The 24,674-nt window shown below is 32.5% G+C and overlaps 1 protein-coding gene across 1 annotated transcript; it reads right to left on the bottom strand.

The window, feature by feature from the left end:
• Positions 1–2,523: 2,523 nt before the first annotated feature.
• Positions 2,524–24,319, bottom strand: LOC120273198. The gene is made up of 5 exons (XM_039279831.1): positions 24,092–24,319; positions 23,445–23,660; positions 22,779–22,886; positions 2,644–2,698; positions 2,524–2,528 (listed from the first exon to the last, which is right to left on the bottom strand). The coding sequence occupies exons 1-5, from the start codon at positions 24,212–24,214 to the stop codon at positions 2,524–2,526; spliced, it is 507 nt and encodes a 168-aa protein (XP_039135765.1). The 5' UTR covers positions 24,215–24,319.
• Between the last annotated feature and the right edge of the window lie 355 nt (positions 24,320–24,674).

Below are 24,674 nucleotides of genomic sequence, written 5' to 3' on the forward strand. Positions count from 1 at the left end.
AGTGTACAAAATGATATGAAATGTATGAATGTTTTACACTCATCAAACTCACCCACACTTAAGATTTTGCTTGTCCTCAAGAAAAATAAACATTACAAACCAAGTGGAGAAAGTCCAAGACCTCTAGTGCTCAAGAATTGTGGAGTTTCAAAAGTAATCGGGTTTCAACAATTTAAGAATGCTAAAATGCCAAGTTTCAAAAATAGTGAACACCCTATTCAATGTTATCAATGTGTGTGTGTTACAACTCTCTACTTCACTTCTTTTGACCTAGAAGACTTCAATAGCACAAATTTCATAAACATCTTCTTATTTGCAAGGTGGTATCTTCACACAATTCCTATGGTAGCCTTTTCTCACGAGGCTTCGTTAAGTGGCTTTCAAGCGTAAGAGAGGTAGCTCTTTCCACATCTTTTACTAGAATACGGTAGCTTTCACACTCCCAAAGTGGTTTCTCTTTCCCTCGTTAGGGGCATACAAAGTATCCAACTTATCGAGAGTAGCTTCACACATCTACTAAGGGTAGCTCTTTCTGCTTGCCATCATTTTTTTCTTTGTTCTTCTTTTTCAAAAAAATTCTTTCAAATTTGCAAAAAAATTACTCCAATTAACCACATGAAGTAAAATGAACTAAACTACAAAGTCAAACAAGGTCTAAGCAATTACAATAGAGGAGTTGTGTGCTCTAATTGGGTGAATAACCAAGAATAGAGTGCAAACTAAAAAAATATAGAACTTGAAAAAGGAAGAAACTCACACGAGTCCACCCTAATACTAAGAAACTCCCACTACATTTCAAATGCAAAGTGTCATAAGTCAAACTTGGCATGTAAGAGAGTTAACAATGAATCTTAAACCCCTCCCCACACTTAAATCATACATTGTCCTCAATGTGTAAAAAAGATGAATATTTAAGACAATGTAAGCACGAATAGGGAAAGAGTGGAAAAATAAGTACTTCCCGATTCAAATTTGAAAGTCCATTGATGCATGAAACTGTTCTAGTATACCTGTTGAGGTGCCATAGAAGTGGGGGTTACTCAAAGTCAAGAAAAAGACCGAATGAGCATCCCTTTTTAATTGAGGATGGTGGGTGTTGCAATTAAGTCCTACGAAGACAAGGGAAGACGTTTAAACTCAACAAATAAAAATAACAAAAATGGAAAGTAAAATCCACTAAAAGTCTCAAAAATAAGTACAAACTAAGCAGGGCCAATCCTTGCCAAAAATGTTGAATACAAATACTAAAAATGAAAAGACAAGAATAATGAAAAGAAAACTAGTGTTCAGTGGTGTCAGAAGGTACTAAGTCAGATGATGGATGAGGTGTCGGTGGAGGTGGCAATGCAGGTAGCATTGGTGGAGGGATTAGTCTGGATAAAAGGTCCCGGGCACGATCGAGGTCGGGCTCAAGCCATGCCTGTGTCTCAAGAAGGGTCTTCTGGCCCTCTCGGATCTTCCTGACCTCAGCCTGCAACTCTTGTATCTCAGAGGGTAACTTAGGAGCTGTTGGGCTTACTGCATTCACCGGTACAGTAACTAATGGAAAGGATGACTCGTTGTCAGACCCATTGTCCAACTCCTCATCCTCAGTCTTACCCTTTCTAGTGGCTACCATCGTGGTAGGGGTGAGGATCCATCTGGAGGCGCGGTGCACTACCATCCCCATAAAGTGTAGGGTGTCCATCCCTAGGGGGTAGTGCCGCCTACGACGTCCTCGCCCTCTAGCCGATTTTCCTGCCCATCCCTCTATTAAGTCTAGTGATGTAAGGGCCGGCGAAGATCGCACCCAGCTATACATGCTAACCTGATGTGGCATGAAATCGGCCATAATGTATCAGGCTATAGAGGAAAAAAAGCTCCGACCATCCCACCAGTCTTGTGTTGTCCTCTACACCTGCAAATGAACAAGCAATGATAACATATACGTACCTGTGAACCAGTATTGACAAGAATGAGGCCTTTGTGAGATCCGGCTCATAGCTCCGACCACTGCTAAGACAGAGCCACGCTCCCTGTGGTGTAACTCCAAGTGGGAAGTCGATAAGGAGTTACTCGTAGTATGGGGTACAAGTGAAGTCTATGTCATATAGGCCGACAACAGAGCAAACTCCATATAGGTCATGGTCCTCTACGCCCCGAATAGCTAAAATCGGATGGAGCCCATAAGATCCAAGCGGACCAATGCTCGGTCCAACACAACTGTGCTGAGGACCTCTAATGTGGTGTCACAAAAAACCTACTTCTTATAGGAAAAGGCTCGACTCCATCCACTAGTCTGGAGCATCCCTCTCACCTCCTCCTCGAGCCCCAACTACATAAGGATAGGTAAATCCACTGTGCGAGACTAACCAAACTACTTCATCTACAAGCGGGAAAATTGCTCTCAGAAGCAAACCTCAAAAAAAAGTGGGGGCCAAAGGGACTGGCGGAGTTATTGTCTCCTCCTCGGGGGCAGAACCGAAGTGGAAATATCAGTCTGTCCCTTCTAGGCTGGCCTAAAAGCAATCTTCTTCGTTTTAGTCATCCTGCAAAAGAAGAATAAGATGTTTAGAACACAAAAATTAAAAATTTTCCTAAACCAGGAGTGCTTACCGCCTGCTAACAAGCAAGCTTATAGCTGTAAGAATCGGGGAAAGTCACCTTTACGATGAGCATAACGGTCGTAAGCCACAAGCTCAAGCCATAAGGATCCCTCCTGTACATTAGAGTTCAAAATTTTACAAAATTCGCATAAAAAACAACATTTAACCATTTCTAAACATCCATACATTCATTTTCATGCACTATATTAATCATTCAACTCAAAAATCACAAAAATGAATGTTACCTTTGAGAAAAAGAGGTAAATGAGAAATCCGACCAGTAGAAAGCTTGAAACATAGTCCAAATTGGTTCAAAAACACTCACAAGCAAGAGAGAAAGATGAGGGGAAGTGAATGAGAGGAGAATGAAGCACCAAAGACCAAGATTTGCTAAAAAATTAATTCAAATGAAGATCAAAGGTCGCCGGCGGCTCTAAAACCCTAGGTGCTTATGGTTGTAATCCGCAACTGTAAGTCTCTCTCAATGAGCAATTACAGGGGCTTAAATCCATAAACCTGTCCGTAAGGGTACATCTACTTTATAACCTAGGTTACGACCATAGGAGCCCTCGTCCCACGTGTAGACCATAAAAGTTCTTTTTATTGGCTCTTACGGTCTCAGCTTACAGCGTGAGGGAGCTTGTAAGGGAACCTAGGTCATATCCCATGGAGGTTATGGGCCATAAAGGGGTTCTAGTATGCCCGTAAAATGCTTTGGACAACCCTTATGGCCTTATTTATGGGCGTTAGTCACCCGTGATAGAACCTTAGAACTATGCTCTTCGAGATTTCATCGGGTCGTAAATGCACACGTAATATGCTCTAGAAACCTTTTGCGCGGTGGCTTATAAGCGTAAAGAAGCCCGTAAAGCTCTCTATTGGGGCATTATGGCCATGCTTATAAGCGTAAGTTGCTCAGTAAGCATTCTTGAAGATTTGAGTAGAGTTTCCCACGTTTCTACAGTTAAGCTCAAAAACAAATGTGACCTGTAAAGCACAACGTGCGCATATTTCGGCTAAGTTAGACTTTGATCAAGTAAACATGGTAAAGTATATAATGAATCTATCATGGTTATACCTCATGATCCCACAAAATGAATCCATTCAAGACCTACAATTGAGAAAATCAAATAACCTTCAAGCATCTAATCAGCTGAAATAAAACATGAAGATAAAGCATATGTTGACCTTCACTGCTCTCACCAAACTACATTTGCTATGCTTCAGAACAAGGTAACAACCAAAATGGAGAAGTAGATAAAAAGACCACAAAAATAACACCTAACCATAACTCAACTAAGTTCCTCCAACTAGAAAAATGAAGAAGATAAGCTTCTCAACAAAGAAGAAAGAAGAAGAGTAGTACCGTATCATTAAAAAGACCATGAAGGGAACACCTAACCACACCTCAAGCAAGCTTCTCGAATAAGAAGAATGAAGAAGAAGCTTCTCAAGGAAGAAGAAAGAAGAAACCCAGCATCATATCTATTACCAAAGAATAACAACAAAAAATAAGAAGACGACAAGAACAAGAAGATTGAAGAAGAAAAGCTTCTCAAGCAAAAGAAAGGGATGATACGACCACCATCATACCATATTTGTACAAGCCTTTCCTTTGACATTACCGAGAGCCAAATTTCCCGCCTCAAAACACAAAGGACAATGCCGGCATTTCAAAAAATTCTAAAGGTGCAATCTAACAAAAGGGACTAGAAAGATCACCAGTCAAAAAGGAAGGTCTGGTTGGTTTACATTCATGTCAGAAGGACTTATTGGATATTTTTAAAAGTTTTAGTGACTAAAATGTAATTTACCCATAATTATAATGGTTTACTTAAAACTATTTTTTTCAAGAAAAATATTTTTTTATTAAAAAAGCTTATAAATTTGTTGATTTTCATTTATTATTTATTGAAGAATCATTTGCAGTAAATTTCTTCCATCAACCTGATCATTATTAGAAAAAATAAATGCTTTTCAATAATTGGTTCTCTAAGCTTTAATAATGAAATAAAAAAAATGATGAATTAGCTAACAACTAAAGTGTAGTGTAGATTTTTCGTTATTGGTGTTTCCAAAATTTCTGCTCCCAAAGATGAAGCATGAATGAATGATTAATTTTGAAAAATGAACTTTAGTTTTTTTTTTATTTTGCAATTTTCTTTGTGATTTTAATAAGTCATTTTTCATTTAATATTATCTTTAAATACTACAAATACTTGCATTCTTCAATAAAGGGAAAGTTCTCTCTCTCCCTATTATTTGACCACAAATATTAGGTTTTTTGTGTCAAAATTGTTAACCAACACTGTTATTTAGATTAAATATTGTGATAACTTATGTTTTTGTTACTATTACAATGATAATTGTGATAATGTAGTATATGTTACAATTAAGTTGTTTGGCTAATTGTGACAAGATATATTGTCGTCACTATAATTTTTCATTTATTGTGGCGCAAGTCTTTTCCATCACTCAACATCAATTCTTTGTTACAATAGTTTTGTCACAAAAAATTTAACCATTTAGTGCCTACTAAATATTGTAGCAAACATTAAATTTTCTAACCATGTTATTGGATTTTTACTAATAAAAAAGTTAATTGCCACTATAATTTGGATTAGTTGTGATGTCTAATTATTTTATCACTATTACAATTTCAATTATGAGAACTTTGTATTTATCATAATTATGTATCTTATCTGTTGTGTCAAGAATTTAGGATACAAAAAAAATTCAACATGTAGTGTCTACTGAATATCGTCATCAAAATATAAATAAATATATATAGTCTTTTATAAATTAGTATATGTGGTTGTAAAAATATCTTATTAATAAAATATTAAAAATTCTATTTTCCTACCCAATCTCAAGATTAATTTATAGATTTTTTTTAAAATTTATTAGGTGTTTTCAGTAATTATAGATAAAATTTAAAAGGTTTTTAAAATTATAATTTATCCAATACTCAAAATTTATATTATAAGGCTTAGAAAAGAAACCTTTAATTTAGATCTAACTAGGATTTATAGTATTGGAGAAAAACTTTTAAAAATTTAAATTTAAATTAAATATATATTTACCAAATTTCACAAAACAAAATCTGGATAATATAATTTTTTTATAAAATATGAAATTTTTAAAAGATATATATCCTCAATGAATGTAATACATAAAAGGAATAAACATATATGGTGAAGCCTTGAGCACTTATGCACCTACAGAGATCGGTGGCAATGGTTTTTGCTTTATTTGATTCAAAGAACCAAAGTGCTCAATATGTAGAGATGCATATTATTGATGGTCAGAAAATTTGCTTCTTTTCCTTTTCTTAAATTCTTTTGCTTAGTTTTATGCAATGGATAAGAAATAATTGTTGTTTGCTTTATCTTTTTCATCTTCAAAGTTAGGTTTATTGGATTTTTTCAATAATGGTTATTTGTAGGGTTTTCTTTTTCAGTAGTTTGAATCTTAGGTTCGTATTGGATTTTTTTTTTCAATAATGGTTATTTGTTAGTGTTTTCCTTTTTGGTACTTTGAATCTTAGGTTTATATCAATTATGTGTTATTTACATTTTGATTGTGTGATTTTTTTAATGAATCTTTTATCTAATGAAGACAACAAAAACCAAATGTAACATGAAACTTGTCTCTTCTCAATTGAGAACAAAGAATGGTATGAAAGTTGTAATTAAATTAGAATTTTTGAAAATTTTAAAATTATTTTATTAGATTTTATTTTTTTTCTAAATATACAGAATAAGCATTAAGAAGAGGGAATAACATTTAAGTCCAAAAGAAGAGCCAAATTATAGCGGAAGCTGAGGTTGAAAAGCAAAAAGGAAGATTTAAATGCATATCCAGAGTACTTCATCTCCAAATTTAAATTAGAGATTAATTTAACATAATTTTATAATTGTAGTTTGGATATTTAAATTTCTAATTTTATATATTGAAAATAAGAATTTTGTATTTTTAGTGATATTTATCTTATTTTATAAAATATTAAATACTTTTATTTGCTTGTGTGACACTATTTTTCTACTAAAAAAATTTATTTTTGTGACAAAAATTATTGAAGATATTACTTTATATTTATCACTAATAATTATATTCATACCAACAATTAGTATATTAGTGACAAAATTAATGTAATAATAATAAACACTACTATTTTAAATCATTTTAGTGTCAACAATGGTGTCACAATAAATGAACTATTGTGACCACTTTATTCGTCATTGTTTCATATTTTTTGTGTCAACAAAATTATCATAAATAGTAACGTTTTGTGACAATATAATTTGATCATAAATACCAATGTTTTTAGTAAAAACAATGTTTAGCCACAAAATTTTGAGTATTTTTCACTACATAGTTTTATCACCAATATTGAAGTTATTAGTGACAATAATTTGGTCACAATTTTTAGTGTAACTGTGGCCAGATTTCTAAAGTGGTAATTATTGTACTTGCTATGGAGGTACTTGTGACAAGAGGTGACGACCTCAAAAATTAGCCACTATTAATAATAGTGACAAAAATTACTACTTTTAGTAACAACTTTTGGTTATCATTAAAAAGTATAATTTTTGTAGTGCCAACTTCTCTTCTAAACCCAAAATTAAATTCCCTCTTAATTGTTAATTATGAAAAATTCTCATTAGGGTTGAAATATAACAATTTCTTTTTCTTTTTCTTTACAAATGCAACAAGTGTATAAACACCCAGGGCCATGCGCACGAAACAAGAATTTGATCGTCTAACCTATGCAACCTCACCTAGTAATGGGGGGTTTGGGCTACAAGCTTGCACCCACAGACAGAGACCGTTACTACCACTACATCCAGTAGGACTTGAACTCGGGGCTTTCAAGTCCACGTATCAATATCTTATGAGGCTAATGTCACTAAGCTATGAACCTTTTGGCTTTTTTTACAAAGTGAACTAACCACTATTTATGCATAAGTCAGGATTTCAACAACTGAGCACCGATGCAAGATTCCCATGCCTTAACTTAGTTGGGCTATGCTATTGTTGGTGAAATAACATTTTTCTATTTTTACCTTCTTACCATTATATTTTCTTCCATTGAACTAAATAATTCCTTAAAATTCATCTCAGATTAATTGTTCCGATTAACATTGTCTCTTTCTTCTTCTTTTATAAATCCTTTCTTGTTACAACTATTCTACTTATTTACTACAATACAAATATTCATTAGAAATCATGAAGTAAACCAAATAACTTAGTAAAAAAATACCCAACCATATTGTTCGATTGAAACATGAAAAATCTTTGATTTATGTTGGGTAGACCCTACCTCTCTAGTTTTGTTCTCTTTCTTTTTACAATGTTTTAGTACGGCCAGAATACACATCCATCAAAGTGTTCCATATGTCAGTAGCTGTATCGAATCTGATCGACTACAAGCTCCAAAGTCTCTTCAGAAAATGTACTAATCATTTAACCACAGTCAAATCTATATGACCTCCTCCATGTAGCAAACATAAGATCCTCTAAAGCATCATCTGTGGAGTCACTAGAAGATAACATAGTTCTAGATGGCATAAGTAACGTACCATCAAGAAAACTAAGCATATCTTGAGACTTGATCAAGCTAATGATCTAAGTCTTCTAGCGGAAAAATTAGTTGGACGTCAGTTTTAGGTTAACAAAATTGGTGATGTTGCTAGTGGAGAAAGGTAAAGGTCAGTAGCGTTGACCTAAGAGAATGATGCATGATTTTCCCAAATGCACAGATTGCATCAAGTGATAAAGTGTTATAAATGCAAGGTAGTAGATTCCACGAGGACAAGAAGTACTACTACTAAATATAGCTAATTAAAATCAAGGTTGATGAATAAAACTAAAATTAAATTAAAAGCTAAAGTAAACAAGATAAATTGTCAAAGACACTATCAAGCATAAAAAGAGGTATCCGGATAATAAATCTCCCTAGGATGATTTATAAAGATTTAGACACGGATATTGAACTATCGTTGAGTTAGTTAGATCACAACTATTCATAAATCATGTCCACCCCTTTCTCAAGGCGATGAACAAATAATCCCCTATCAAGCAAGGTTGGAATCTCTTCCCTACCTATACTCAATATGATTCCTTGAATACTCCATGAACCTCATAAAATGGATTAAACCCCTCTTTCTAAATCATATTAATCCATTTCTAAAGGTGACTATTGACTAATCCTCTACCGAACCAATGGATAGGATCTCTTCCCTATCTTGGCGCAATATGATTGTATAAACACTTGATGAAGTCTAGAAGTAGCGTAATCTTAACTGGGCTAATTCAGGCACTTAACCTTCTACCCTTAGGTCTATGTCCAAACCCCTTCAATTGTGGTAGATCTATGCATAGCAATTTCTCTATCACCTACATATGCATCAAGCATGAAATCGGGTTCTTGCAACTATATGAAAATCATGGCATTAAAACACACAATTGAATCACAATCAAAATAAAATCAAATATACAAGCCGGAGTATAGCCTACCATCACTAACATCAATCAACACTGTGGTAGCTAGGTGGCCAAGACTGGTTTACTCAAAATGAGGTATCTTGACATCGTCATCTATATCAAGAATGACAAAATCTACCAGGAATATGAATTTATTAACCTTTACCAAGATGTTATCCATGGCTCCCCTATGATGCCTAATTGACCATCCGCTAATTACAAGGCCATCCTAATCCGCTTAGGTTCCCCTAGATCTAATTTCCTAAAAATCTTGTAAGACATTCCATTATTTAATGAACTATGTGAGCGAGCTTAAAGACGCATGTGCATGTATTGATCAAATAATAATAGCATCCTAAAAAGCAAAGTTGATTCCTTAGGGGAAAATGAGTATTAGCTACTAGCTCTTTTCCTATCATATTATCTAGTTGAACAAAGTAGAATTCAGATTTCAAACAAGAAAACAAACAAAAAGCTATGAATTTGCTTTCGAAATCACAAACAAGTATTTAAAAATATTATTTTTATGAGAATGGTGCTCAGAACAAGAATTCCTTTGGTTGTTAAGTGTGAAAGAATTCTAATTATGAGATACTTGAGTCTAAGTATTCTTTATTATTGGACCATGGAGGTTCCTTGCATAAACTAGCACTTATCTCTTAAGTAACTAGCTCCTAAACATGGTGGATTAGGCATTTCGTACATTCCCCTCTGTGAATGCATTAGGTTTCATGATCCTCATTCTTAGGTTACCCTAATTTGGAGAGTTCTTATCAATTTAGGTTTGAGAAATAAGTTCAAATTCTTTTAATTGTGGAAGATCGCTCATATACTCGGGGCCTTGCTGACTAAGTGTCTGATCAGTCATAGGTTTGGGTTTTCGCTAACTAAATTCTTGCCACAAATTTAGGCTCTCGCTAATTAAATTCACGGACCAAGAATTGCCACAATCGAATCTCAATATCAATTGAAATTAGATCAATATAAAGAAAGTACAAAATCAAATTACAACCAATGTTCATCAAGTCCAAGAACCAAGAAGATGTCTATCCACTCATGAATGACATACAAAATTTAGCAGAGATACAAGAAAAAAAAAAGTTCTAAAGAAACTCCCTTGAATCTTTAATGTTGAAATAATTTGGTGACTTAGTCTCCTTGAAAGCTTGATCTAATATGTCAATTCTTCCCTCTACCTTCTCTTCTCATTAGATTAAGGATCAAATCCTCTAAAGAATGCTCTAATAGAGTGGTGAGAGATCTCTGAATTTGTCTCCAAGAAGTTTTTTCTTCAATCTCCTGCCAAAAAAGTCCGTGTTTTATCTCTTAACATTTATTTAAAGGGTCTTTGTGCAACTAACCATAACTACTAAACACAAGGGTGTTTAATGGGCGTGTTAAGTGGCTGAGATTATTGAAATAACATATTTGAACAAAAACACGGCCATGGTTCTACAAAATCAAATACTAATGTACTCCTAAGGAACACAATTCCATAAGAAATAATTCCAGCTTGTTTTCTAGATATGTTTCTATTAAGTTCAAAATTAGCTTATAAGAAGTCATGTTAAAAAACATAGTCGTATTCCTTGGGCTTGTTTCTTTTGTTCTAACACTTATAAAAGAACCCAGACATGAAAAATATCAAGACTAAGCACAGAAGCTTAGCAAAATACTCAAGGATCAAGCGAAATGCTTTGAAAAATACTATCAAAATAATGAATCATCAAGCACTTATCATTAATGCTTAGTGCCTAGATCAGTTATGGCTTTCTCATCTGCTAAATTATCAGCTATGTAAGGAATAGTAAAACTCCATGGATCTTTCACTTTTTGAGAGGATGGCCGAATACTTTTTGCTCAATTTTCATGGACAACAACTTTTCAAGCTTCCTTTTGTTGGTGAGAAATTCCTTCAATAATTTTCCATACTTTGGTATTTGAGATAGTCCTTAAACAAGAGTTCAAGTCATGTGCAACAGCTTGAACAACTTGAGAAATTTCTTCAATTGTTCATCCATTTGATTTTTCTTCATTCTAGTTGGGTAAGAAATTCAGGGCTTGAATTTTGGAATTAGCTTTGGCTTATCATTCTTTTATTTCCCCTTAGATTGTTCATTATGTGGCTACGTTGATTTCTCTTTGGTACACCATTTGCTTATTACATCACAAGTGCACAAGTCATATAGGTAGTAAACTAGTCTAACCTTTTTATTTAGTTCAAGTGATCAAACCCTAATCCCGTACAACAATATCGATTTCCCTATGATTGCATTAAAGAGCTCTTTGGATCCCTCTATTAGTTTTAACCCTAATCCGGAGAGTTCAACCCCATACACCCTATCTCTAGTTGTGCACTCAACCTCTACCTCCTATATGTGACCTAACATAATCAATTTCTTAATCTTAATCATGTTAACCTAATATACAATTGGGGTTTGCACTAGTACTTACAAACATGAAGCAACCTAGGAGATTCTCAAGAAAACTTAAATTCAAAATAATAGAAGAAAATCAAATGCAAATAGTCTCAAGACTCATGGTCCAAGGAATAGATAAAGGTTTAATTTGCTTTTTCTTTTCTTTTCCTTTTTGCTCCTACCTTATGATTACATTAAAAAAAAGTAAACTAAATAGCAATTAAACCAAAATTTGTTGAAAAAAGACAAGCTATGTGCATTGGTTTGTAGTAGAAAAATATGCACAATTAAGCATTTATTAGAGAAGTAGAAAGTATTACAGGACCATGTAACTCTCATACCATAAAAAGAAATGGGGCAGAACATATTATATTGCATTGAACTAGTGGATTATATAGTTACAAGAATATGAGGCAAACAGTATGTCATGTGTTATGTTAGATTTAAATTTTAAATTTTCAAAGTTTAATTCAATGGTTGATAATCAACACTACAAGAAAAAATGCTATTTGCGACACATATAATTGCGACACATAAATGTGTCACAGATTTGTGACCCAAATTGCAACCATTTGTGACAAAAAACCAAAAACGCATCAGAGATATAACCAAATTACTGGCAAAATGACCATCCAAGAATGTAGCAAATTTTGTCGTAAAAGTTCTTGCACCTACCATGTAATGGTTTGTGACACAAATGCGACACATTATTTGCTCAATCTATTAGGCGTCATTTGCTAACGTTGGCACCAAAGCATGCAATTGGTTTGTAGCCACAAATTGCGACACTATTATTTGCAACGATTTGTTAGCGTCCTAAGCGGTTGTCACAAAATTTGGGGCTACATGAAATTGATTTTGGGGACAAAATTGTGACACATTATTTACAACAATCAATTATACATGCAAAAGTATGTCGCAAATTTTAATAATAAAAAAATATATTTCTCCCATCCAAAAAAGGTAGGTTTTGGTTTGTGGGTAAATGCAAGAGAAGCCCTCCATAAAAACCTCATTTTCAGCCCTTAACCTTTACTCTTCCTCACTTCCTTCACAAGTTTTTAAATTTATTGACAAATTATGCATGATTATTTGGTATTAGAGCCTCCAAAACCTTTTAAGTTGGTATATCTCTCTCTCTCTTCCCCTCTCTCTCTTGTATTTGCTTTTAGGGTTTCATTTAGTGTATTTAGTAAATTTGTGATGATTTGAGTTATGAGTGTTGCATTAATCGATTTATGTTCTATATAAAATTATATTTTAAAATATAATAAATCATTTTGAGATATTAGTGATAATTAACAAAATTAATTAATATTTATATAGATTTCATGAATTTAAGAAAATAATTTATGCATAATTTTTTGGATTATGCATTTAAGATGCCATGTGTTTGCTGCATGAATTATCATTCATGTATTATTTTAATTGTTTTACTTTTTTTTTATTTAAAGACGCATTACTTATTTGAGAAATGGAAACTAAATTTAATTAAACATTTTAATATCGCTAGTTCTTTGAATATGAAAACTATTTTGAATTTTGTAATGAAAAGATAAATTATTTGAGACATTAGAGGTAAGCAAAATATAATGATATAATAATTATTATTATTATTATAATACTACTATTATTATAAATATAATAAATAGTTATTTAATTTTAAAATATTAATTTTAATAACAATGCATCATTAACAAACATTAATATAATTTTAATTTTAATGTTTTTGTTTACATTTAATCAAATAAAACAAGGTTAGTAGATAAAAAATCTTCGCATTAAAACAAATTCAAATAACAAAACCCACTATTTTTATCCTAGTCAAGCAAATATTGCACAATAGATTATCATTCTATATATATTTAAAATACATTAAACATAAAATCAATAAAATTTGATTATTGGATAAGCTACATTAAATATATTTTGTGTCACAAATTTTGCGACACGGACTTCAAAAGTGTCGTAAATATTTTATGACATTCGAAAATGTGCTATCATTTCATTGTGTCACAGAATATGTTGAATGTGATCCTGAACACATATGTCAGCACGTCTTCACAAATAGCGCTTTTTGTTAGTAGTAAAATTTAAAATATTACTCTGTTTTATTAGATTGAGTTTTAATTTGAAAATATAAGCGTGGAATATATAGTGTGTGTGTATATGACTTATTTTTTCATAGTTTTGAATTAAATATAAAATATATTTCAAATTTTAATTAAATTAACATAGTCGTTGTTCGAAAGAGTTGTCTAGTGTTGTTATACACGTACTTATAGCTTTGATTATCTATATCGGAGTGACTTTCATGTTTAAAATGAATAGGTTAATTGAAGTTGCTAAATTTATATTTTTTTGTATAAGAGCTGAAGATTGAAACAACTTGATGGGCAATTAATCATGGGAAAAAAATTTAGTGCCTTCCAAACACAATTGGATGGCCACCAAAGTTATTGACTTTTTCTTTAATTTTTTTTTTGGTTGAATTTCAATTTTCCATTAGGATTAACCATTTTGATTAGTGAGTATGTTAAGGTGACAGGGCACAGCTAAGTATGCACTAGAAAATATTTTCTAGTGTTCTTCTGTAATATATTCACCTACTTGTGATTATATAAAGACTTGGAGATGTTTTATCTGCAATATTATGGTTGTTTGAATACTATTCATGCATTTAAAACAAGGTATGTGTAAATTATCTTACTGATTTATTCTTTTTTTAAGTCCAACCATGTGTTTACACTACACTCGAAAAAGGTTTTAAAGGCGGTTTTCAAACCCTATAGAGGTAATTTAACCGCCTCCATAGCTTCAACTAGTTTTAGAGGTGATTAAAACAGTCTCCAAAACTAATAATTTTTAAACTCTCTTCATATTTTTATCCGTCTTTAAAATTTTACATGGCTCTAAAAATTGTATATCGTAGAGGTGGTTATAACCGTCTCCAAAGCTAATAGTTATTAAACTACTCTTCATACTTTTGGAGGCAGTTAAAACCGCCTCAAATACTAATATTTTTTAAAACCCTCACTTTAGTTTTAGAGGCATTTATAACTGCCTCAAAAACTAATTATTTTTTAAAATCCTCACTATAATTTTAGAGGCGGTTATAAACGCCTCAAAAACTAAACATGTTACTTTTTAGAAGCAATTATGACCACCCCTAAAACTTGTTTATTAGCTTTGAATATAATATATTCTCGGATAATTATAAACAAAAATCTTTTTGAACCACAAAATCTACAAGTCAAATCTTGCAACACAATGATAAGTATTCTAAAATTCAATTTCTTGCAACACAATGTATTTTGCTTAATTACACAAAGTAAAAGATATCACACCATTTTATCTACATTGATTACAATGTATGTTTTTACTGAGTTACACAAAAGTATAGAGTGTCTTGTAGCCTCTTAATCTTTTAAGCTTCATCATCCTTGACTATGAGTTCTCCTACAAAGGTAAATAAACACTTTTTAAATAAAAGAACTATTGTAATTAGAGTCAAATAAATAACTATTAAATGATAAAATATAAAATTCATAGCATGCAAAATTTTAAATATTTTTTTTCTAGAAGTGAGAAGAATAGAAAATATGCTCATAAGAAGCTATTTAGATACTAAAAACTATTAAATATTGATATATGAAATTCTTAATATGCAAAGATTTAAGGTGCATAAAACATTGATAGTTATTTTTGCATTCCTCGTGTGTTTCTAAAGGAAAAAAAACATGCCATCCCACAAACAATAATTTATCAAAGTTCTTTGCCATCTTTGATGACATACAAGAAAAGGATATCTATCATTATTTGTGCAGGTTCTTATGATCTAGGTTTGGCCAATCCAAGTTCACTTATCACAGCTTGAATAAAACCAAATGCCATAGCACCAATTGTAACATCATTCAAGAGGCCCTGAAAGAATAATGGTGATCTTAGTTATGTGTAGGACTTTCATTTTCAAGCAAAACAATTAAAGGTCAAACTTAAATCCAATCATGCAACCATAAAGTAATCCCAATTTTGTTATGCACACAACACAAATAATAATTAATGGCAAAGGTTTGCTTAAAGAAGATGAAAGGAACAAAAATAATAGATATAAAGTTTATTTTACCTATGGATCAACAACATACACTAAAAATTGATAAAAGACGTGCTAGACATGAATGTTTAGGTTTTATAGTGGTAGATATGAAGAATAGAGATTCCTATTTTCAGATTGCCATATCATTGCAATGGAAACTTCAAAATCTTGATGCATTAGAAAGATGAAAATTGATGTGCCTTGATATACTACTGCCAATAACAATTACTTCCACTAACATTATCAGAAGTTTGACCAGAGAATTGAATATTAGTTTTCAAACAAACATGAGAACCTACACAAACTACAATAATTGATATACAATTGGTGTGAATCCCACAAGTGTACGGGGCTGGCAAGTAATACCTCATGTGAACATGAGGATCGTATTCCTCGGGGTCAAGGATCTACTATTACACCTTCGCTACCTACTCCTAACCTAACTCTCAATTGATGGGAATTTTTGCTTGACTATCTAAAGAAAAATAAATAAATGGAAAACATGAAGTGAGGGCTAAGGAAAATGACAACAAACACAACAATGAGATGAAAGGGCCAGCGGAAGTAGATTCCCCTTAGGGGGTCATCATGATACATGAATAAATGTCAAAACATGCAAAGTTGGTTTTCGACGAGAGATTTCTAAATTAGATCAACCCCAATCTCTTGGCTATTGAACCCTAATCCCGGCCATACTAGTGTTAATCGGAATCTCTTCTAGATCAACTCTTCTATGATTGTATTAAGAACAAGGAAACTCCCAAGTAAGAGTAAACACATCTAGATCTACTCTTAAGAGTCAGAGGGTTATGAACACCGATCTCTTGGTGTGTTGCCGCAAGCAACCCCTTCTAAAACTACGGATTTCTCCACATTTAATTCTAGCATGAAAGCACAATGGATCACAAATCAAAGCAATCCACTAAATTGAAGAAAAGTATCCAAGATACATGATAAACCCCCCAAGGTTCACCAACATCCGGTGGCCTTGGCGTGCCATCAAACAAGTATCAACAACAATGTAAGCTAAAAATAGACAAACAAGTCATAAATGGCACTCCCTAGGTGGAATAATGATCGAAGATGAAGTAGATCGGGCCGAATGACGTTTCCCCTCCAAAGGTTGCCAAATGATGCTTTCTCTTTCAAGGCCGCCTGGGTCCTAAGAATACCTCTCCTTCCAAAATGGTGGATTTCCCCTTTGATGTTGCGTGTATTGGAGCCTCAAAGATCCTTGAAATTTCCTCAAACCGTGTTGCCATTCCTAGATCTTCTTCTCTTCTCCAGTGTACATGTTATCTCTCTTTCAGCCCTAAAAATCTTCATTTATACTCCATATTCATACGGGTCATATGGGTATAGTATGGGAGCTGTATGAAAGCAAATAGAGTAAATCCCTAGCCATACCTGGTGGTATGCGGGTTCTATGCTGACCCGTTATAATGGGCCATATAAGATAGGCAAAACCCTATAACTGGATGGGCTTTTCCAAACGCTACTGATGAACACACCCTGAATTTTTCTCCTTTCTTTGCCCAAATCATGTCCCCGTATTCTCAATGGCTTCTTTATGCCCTACAAAGCAAATAACAACCGATTAAGCACAAAACGGGCATCAATTCTAATAAAATACATGAAAAGAGTATAAAATACATATAGAAAAATATGTACATTTAGATACTTATCAACAATAAAAGCATGTCTACAAGTAGGGGTGAGCAAAACCGGGTACCCAATCCGGTTTTTAAAACTGGATCAGGTATTCGGTTTTTTGGATTGGCAAAAACTTAACTCAGTATTCATCCCGATTTAAGCCGGGTACCGTGAATCGAGTACTGGTTCATCCGGATCGGATATCTGATATCCGGATCCGAATTTTAGTTTTATCTACTCTTTAGATTTGCTTATATAACATCAATACAAAAAAAAAACAAATATGAAAAACTTATAACTTATAAAAATCATTAAACTCTTATATTATTCTCCACACAACATAAGTCATAACAAAAATAATAAAGAGTTTTATCAATCTTAGTCATTAAAAAAAATTTAAAAACATCAAGTTTCTCATTAATAACGATCATTGGTTGCTAGAGAGAGAAGTGATTTTGATGGAGACTAGCGAGACGAGGCAGTATGATGGCCGTTAGGGACTAGGAGGCATGGATTTGGGATTTATTTCTTTTCACTTTTAATATATGTAGAATTTAAATTTATTACATATATATATAACTATGTAAGTATATAACTCTTTAAGTTATTAAATTAGGAATTTGGATATGCTTTTTACTTTTAGTCGTTGTAAAAATTTAAATTTATTATATATATATATATATATATATATAACTCTTAAAGTGTTTAGATCTGAGGGATTTGGATTTTTTTTTTTTTACTTTTTAGACCATAAAAAATTTAAAATTATTATGTATCTATATATAAGAATATACTAAAAAGTAAAAACCAGACCGGATTCGGTTACCCAATTTTTAATTTCTCCCGACCATGATCCAACCCGGTTTTCATCCAAAAAAAAAATTCGTATCGGGTACCCAACCCTATTTTTTGGATCGGGTACCCAAAAATTTTGGGTCAAAAATTCCGATATTGAATCAGATCATCTGATCCGGATTTTTTCGCTCACCCCTATTTACAAGAATAGCATCATAAGCAAGTAAAACCTACAAGTCACCAAAATAGACACCTACGCAAGTTCTTCAAAAACATATATGCTCTCCACATTATGAGTATTAATGCTGGAATAAAAGCAACCGCTCAAAAATCAAATAAATCCAAAAAGTTATACATAAAGAATAAAAAGTCAGAAGGCGCATAGCCCACGCAATCCTCAAATGGAAGTATACAACTTAAACAAATTCTTTCTAAATTCTTACTAATTTAGAAACAAGATATATGGTAAGAACTTACTAATTTCTTTCTAAATTCTTCATTTTACATAGCTACCATCTTTTCTTTTTTTAGGTAGAATACCCTAATTTGATCCCCTGATATCCGAAATGTGCCCCTTTAGTCCCTCTGGTTTTATTTGCCTTTGTGAGGTCCTTTTATTATTTCAATAAACAAAATCAAGTCCTGGCCGTAACGGACATTTGATTTTACATCCACATGGGCTGACTATGGCATTTATATATATATTATATTATTAAAAATATTAATTTTTAAACTTAGGAAGCGGATCCGGGTCCGTTTGGGCGTGGATCCAAACTTAAAAACAACATTAAGAGGACCCTAGGGTCACCCTCTTCCTCATCATCGCCTACATCCTCCTCTCATCTCGCCTTCCCCGAACCTCACTCATCTCCATCCGATCCTCGTACTAAGGCTTCCATCTCTCCCTCATTGCGCTCGAACCCTTCCATCCGTCCCCCAATCTACGCCTTGTTCCTCTGACAGAGGGTTTTTCGGCTTTCTACCATCGAGGCGGCACGACGAGGAAGGGGCGGATATCACGGGATTTGTGTTCATGGTGTTGATCAGAAAGGGGAATCTCGCGGCGGTCGTGTGCGCCGCTCTGAACTTCTTTGTGCTTTTGATTCGAAGGCAAGGAGGAGGTCAAGACGACAATGAAAAGGGTTTTAATATGATCAGATGATTTTTGGTATCATCAATGTAGTTTGAAGCATGCTATTTGTTTGGAATGATGTTTTTGTTCATGTACTACTGTAAACGTGATGTTACAATGGTGTTGTTCATCATAATTAGTCTTTTTATATATCATTTTTGTTTCTTAGTCAAGTGAAAATCGAAGCCATTGTTTTTGTTGAAAACTTTTGAATGTTTTGTTCATTTTTATTGAATACATAAAACAACACAATTTCTGGTTTATATATTTTATTTTTTTTCTGTTTTCTCCAATGAAATGAATTGATGAGACTTCGTTTGAGTTAATCTACATCAGCTTAGAATTGATCTCTATAGGGATTCAATGCACAACAAAAGCTTAAAAATTTGGAAGTATCAATATTGATGAACTTTTTCTTTCTTTTATATTTTCTAGGGTAGCTTAGTATCTAAAAATTAGAATTTAAATTTATAAATAAAATTTTGGCATGAGTATATTGTCGACGTATGACGCGATGCGGTGAGAGATCCTTGGTGTGAAGGAAGGCCCATCCTATGTGGAAAGAAAAATTAACTTTTAAAAATTGCCGGCAGTGACGACCATCACGACTGAGACGATGACAGCCATGGCGAAGATGAGAGCGGCTAGGAGGATGGTGGTCATTAGCTTTTGATAAAAATTCATTTAAAAGTTAATTTTTATTTAAGTTTCGGATCCGGGTCAGATTTTTTAAGTTTTAAAAATAATATTTTAATAATATAATATATATATATATAAATGCCATGTCAACCCATGTGGATGGAAAATCAAATGTCCGTTACGGCCAGGACTTGATTTTGCTTATTGAAATAATAAAAGGACCTCACAAGGGCAAATAAAACCATAGGGACTAAAGGGGCACATTTCAGATAATATAGGGATTAATTTGGGTATTCTACCTTCTTTTTATGACTTGCATCACACATTGTAAGACTGTCCGACTCCTAATTGGAAAATTTATTATTGGAAATCATATATCTTAGTAGTTAGATTCATTCATATAATTGAACGGTTATATATATACATATATTTAACTAAACTTGCAAATAAAAACCTATTGAATTTATTGAAGTACAACTAACAGCAAACATATATGTTGAAACATAGTGACATATATATGAAATCAATTTTATATTCTTATAATAGCTATAAATCAGGATTCGCTAACAACGGCAAGACATAAACCTTAATATATGCTGATACAAGTTTTGCATGTTTTGCATTGCAGACATTGTAAACTTACTAGTTTTAAAATCATATTATTTTAATTAGTTAGATCCATCATCCATAATGACCTTTTGACATAATTAGGGTTATATTTACATAAAAAATGACAAAACCAATAAAAATATCAAATAACAAATCAAACTCCATTTCTTTTATAATTAGGTTATATTTACATAAAAAATGATAATAACTTTTATTATTGATGATTTGTGTTTAGATATGGTTGAGTAGAATTATAGTAAGACTGTTCCTATCTATTCACTCCTGTCATGTACAAAATGAGAATAAATTTTATGATTGATATTGTAATATACTACGTCCATATAAAGACGGTGAAAAGAAAATAGAGTACCTAAATATGCATTTTTTGGACTTAATGAGACAGTTAACATGTAACAATGTCTATAGTGTGCTGTTTGACAGCTACTCTGTGTCAATAAAGTGGTGCATATCATCATTTCTAGTTCTAGACTACGAAAGATAAGCATGAACAGTCAATTAGTTAGACATGGACTTGAATAATGGTGACTTGAAGAGCATGCAAAACTATATAATAGATAAAATGCTAATATAATGGATAACAAATTTGATCAAATATGGACTTTACATAGAAAACACACCCATGTAACTAAAAACAGTCAAAATGACAAGCTAAACAAACACACAAAATGTTTATCTAGCCAAACAAGATTATTAGGATTGCCAATAGACTAGGAACTACACTTCATCAGCATGCCCTCTCTGATCTGACTATGCACTTCCAAAACATACATACAAATTGCTGCTAGACTTGCAATAGCAAGTGAGACAGCAAGTACTTAACCTCTTTCCTTCCACAAATTCATAGCATACAATCATCAAGAAACAATTTATGTTTTCCAAAAGCTATATTGAGAACCTCCTCCCTTCCACTCATACTTGGAGCCATAGCATCTTGCTAGTACACTGAAAATTATAACATCAGGACCAACTTTCCAAGATTGCTGTTAAAATGATTGCCATGTTTCATTAAAGATAACCTCAGTTGGAGCACTTAATTTTTAATTATTTATTAAAAGTATTTTTAACTATATAAACTGAATATTGACAGTAACCAATAAATTAGACATAATAGTTAAAAGTTAATAATTAAAACACTTGGATAAAATTTTGATCTAGCATTCATATAAAATGATTTTAGAATAATCTTTAAAAAAGAATTAGGATCAAAAGAAATTATAATTTTGTAAGATTTATATATAGATATATATATGAAAAATATTACATGAATTCATTAAAAAGTTTACTTAATGTTATGAGAATGTTACACTCCTTTGTCATATAAAAGGCTAAATTTTGAGAAAATATCTTCGGTTGAATAATTGATTTTTTTTTTAGTTTAAATAAATAACATTCATTTAATCAAAACTATGAATAATTTATTAAAGTAAATAATACATAGAAAACTATATTTATAAAATAATTATAATGAAAATAAAAAAATATATACTATCCAAAGTATCTGAAAATATAAAAAATAAAGATAGCCTGTATCTTGACACCGGCATGCGTCCACATATAAGGTCCTATAAGGTAGTAAAAAAAGCAATAATAAATTTTTTTTTAAAAAAATAAGATTAATTAAGCCACAAATAAAATATTTTAATAATTACAAAAAAAAAATTAGATTAATCTTGGTTTTTTAACTCCATTTTGATGGCATCACCAGATTTAGTATTAGATATAGTTACTTTATTTTTTAAAAATGCAATAAGCACAAATATTCAAAAGTATGGCATGCAGGTAGCATTGAGGTTTTACATGTACACCTTCATTCAGGTAATACAGAGATTGTGCTTCAAGTAAACCAAGCCTTTTGCAATGAAACCAGTATCGCTAAACCAAAAAATTTGGCACTATATATAATTAATGCTATATATATATATATCTTTCATATATAAAATAATATTTATTCTATTAAAAATGCTCATCCAATCTATAGGCATTCTTCTATTACAAATCTCCTTTATTCATTAATATAATGCAAATATTACATATTTCTAATTTAAAATATCATAAAATAACAAATAGAGCATGTTCATTCGATAGATACTTTATATAAATTTAAAATTTATTAGTAAAATATTTAAAAATAAGCTCACCCTTTTAAGGATATAACTCAATAATTGATCGGATACCCTAAAAAGTGAGTAATTTTATAACTGTGAAGCCCTGCGCAGATAGAAATATATTATGCCATTCACGCTCATTTCTTTTCTTTCGCCACCAGAGACTCATCACTAATAAATACAAAGTAGTTGAGTTTCTTCTGCACAAACATGTTTGATTCGTTACGGCCCGATCACCATATCAATTATAATAACTTTCCCACCATCTGCTCTAGGTGGAATGGCTTCCTTGCAACGTTGCAATATTTTGACACACTCTTCATTGTTCCACCATGTCAAAATCCACTAAAATAAAACATAATTAAAACATGTATTAGTAATAATAATTTAATAAATTTAACTGGACAAAAATGAATGCATAAGCACTTATCTTTTGTTCTAGTAACGTCTTTTTAGTGTTATCATTGTTTCTCTATCAATTTATATATCGCTAATATCTATGGGAGTATGCGAAGTTATCGGTTATCAGAACAAACATTACTTGCATGATTAGCAACCCAATATAGTTATGATCCAAGTTAAAATAATAATTATTTTTATCTTGTTATCCCGTTAATCTTAGGTTTAATATGCAAGATTATTGACCAAATAATTCTAGCTTTTAATCAATTTTTCATCATCCATTTTAAATCTAATTAAATATATAACTACGGAGATAGGGATTAGGGACCAACGCGACTCACGAGTTCCTGACCTAAATCCAAAGCAAACGCAATTTTCAGGTTGAAATAAGATAGGTCATACAGGGGCGCGGGCTAAATTGTAATCCTGACTTTTATGCATGATTCAATAAAAAACAAGTCGTTTGCGTCAACAAAAACCAAAGAGATGATGCACAAATACCTTCAATAAAAACAGCATTTGCATAAGGGACAGATGCAAACATGTCACCTCAACATACGCCACACCAGGTTGTTGATCTTCCAAGGTATCAACTCCTATGAGGGAGATCAAACACAGTGCACTTAATCCCTCGGGAAAGCATGAGCTATACTTCTTGCCATAATTCCAGTGCCACCACCAACATCGACCACTGACTTCAAACCCTTGAACACATCTCTGCAGCTCGTCATAACAACATTACAAACAAATTTTGAATCACTAGCCATCCCTTCATTGAACATCTTGTTAAACTGCGGCTTCGCTCGGCTACATCCCAAATCCTTTTTCCGAAATAAAACTCAAAACGGATTCCCTTATAAGGGGCTCTTGGAACCATGGCCCCAAGACATTTGAAGAGTCACACATGGTAGGATCTAGGAGCAAAGGTAATTAAAGGGGTGATGCTCATGGTTTCATCTTTTTAATAAGAGATGGGATGCCGGTGTAAGCATATACTTTTGGCACCTGAATCATCTTGTTTTTTGGCAACAACTCTAGGTGAACTAGAGTAGTCATGAAGCGATCAAAAGGTTCAAACTTTGATGGAGGGACTGAGAGAGCTGAGGTCAGCTCGGAGAGCTCCATTGGCTTCCATGTTTCTTGAGAACATCAGCGATGCCGAGCTCCAGTGAACACTTGAGACACATGGATTTCAAGTAGCCGAACGAGAGGTTCCAAACTTGTGCATGGGCCTCCACCAGTTCAGCAGTGGTGAACTCCATCTCAGCCATGTATGTGTGTTTGTATTGTATGAAATCTAAATGTCTAAATTTTTGTTCTCTCTTTCACTTTGAGTTGTTCATGGAAGGAGAGAACTGGTGGGTATATATGGTGTCTTGAAGGAAGTGATAAGAGTTGTCGTCCATGGAAGGATAGGAAAGTAACGCATGGGCCATGGGGCATGGGACATGGGGCATATTTAAATATTATTTATTCAATAAATTATTCGTTGTTTTAATTAAATAAATGTTATTTATTTGAACCAAAATTATCAATTATTCATCTAGAGATATTTCTCAAAATTTAGACTTTTATGTGACAAAAGAGTGTAATATTCTCATAACATTAATTAAGATTTTTACTAATTCAAGTAATCTTTTTCAAATGTATATAAAATTCTTATAAAATTATAATTTATTTTCGTCCTAATTTTTCAAAAATCATTTTATATGAATTTTAGAACTAAGCTCT

Source organism: Dioscorea cayenensis, chromosome 12, assembly GCF_009730915.1.
Source record: "Dioscorea cayenensis subsp. rotundata cultivar TDr96_F1 chromosome 12, TDr96_F1_v2_PseudoChromosome.rev07_lg8_w22 25.fasta, whole genome shotgun sequence".
In the NCBI taxonomy this organism is placed as follows: domain Eukaryota; kingdom Viridiplantae; phylum Streptophyta; class Magnoliopsida; order Dioscoreales; family Dioscoreaceae; genus Dioscorea; species Dioscorea cayenensis.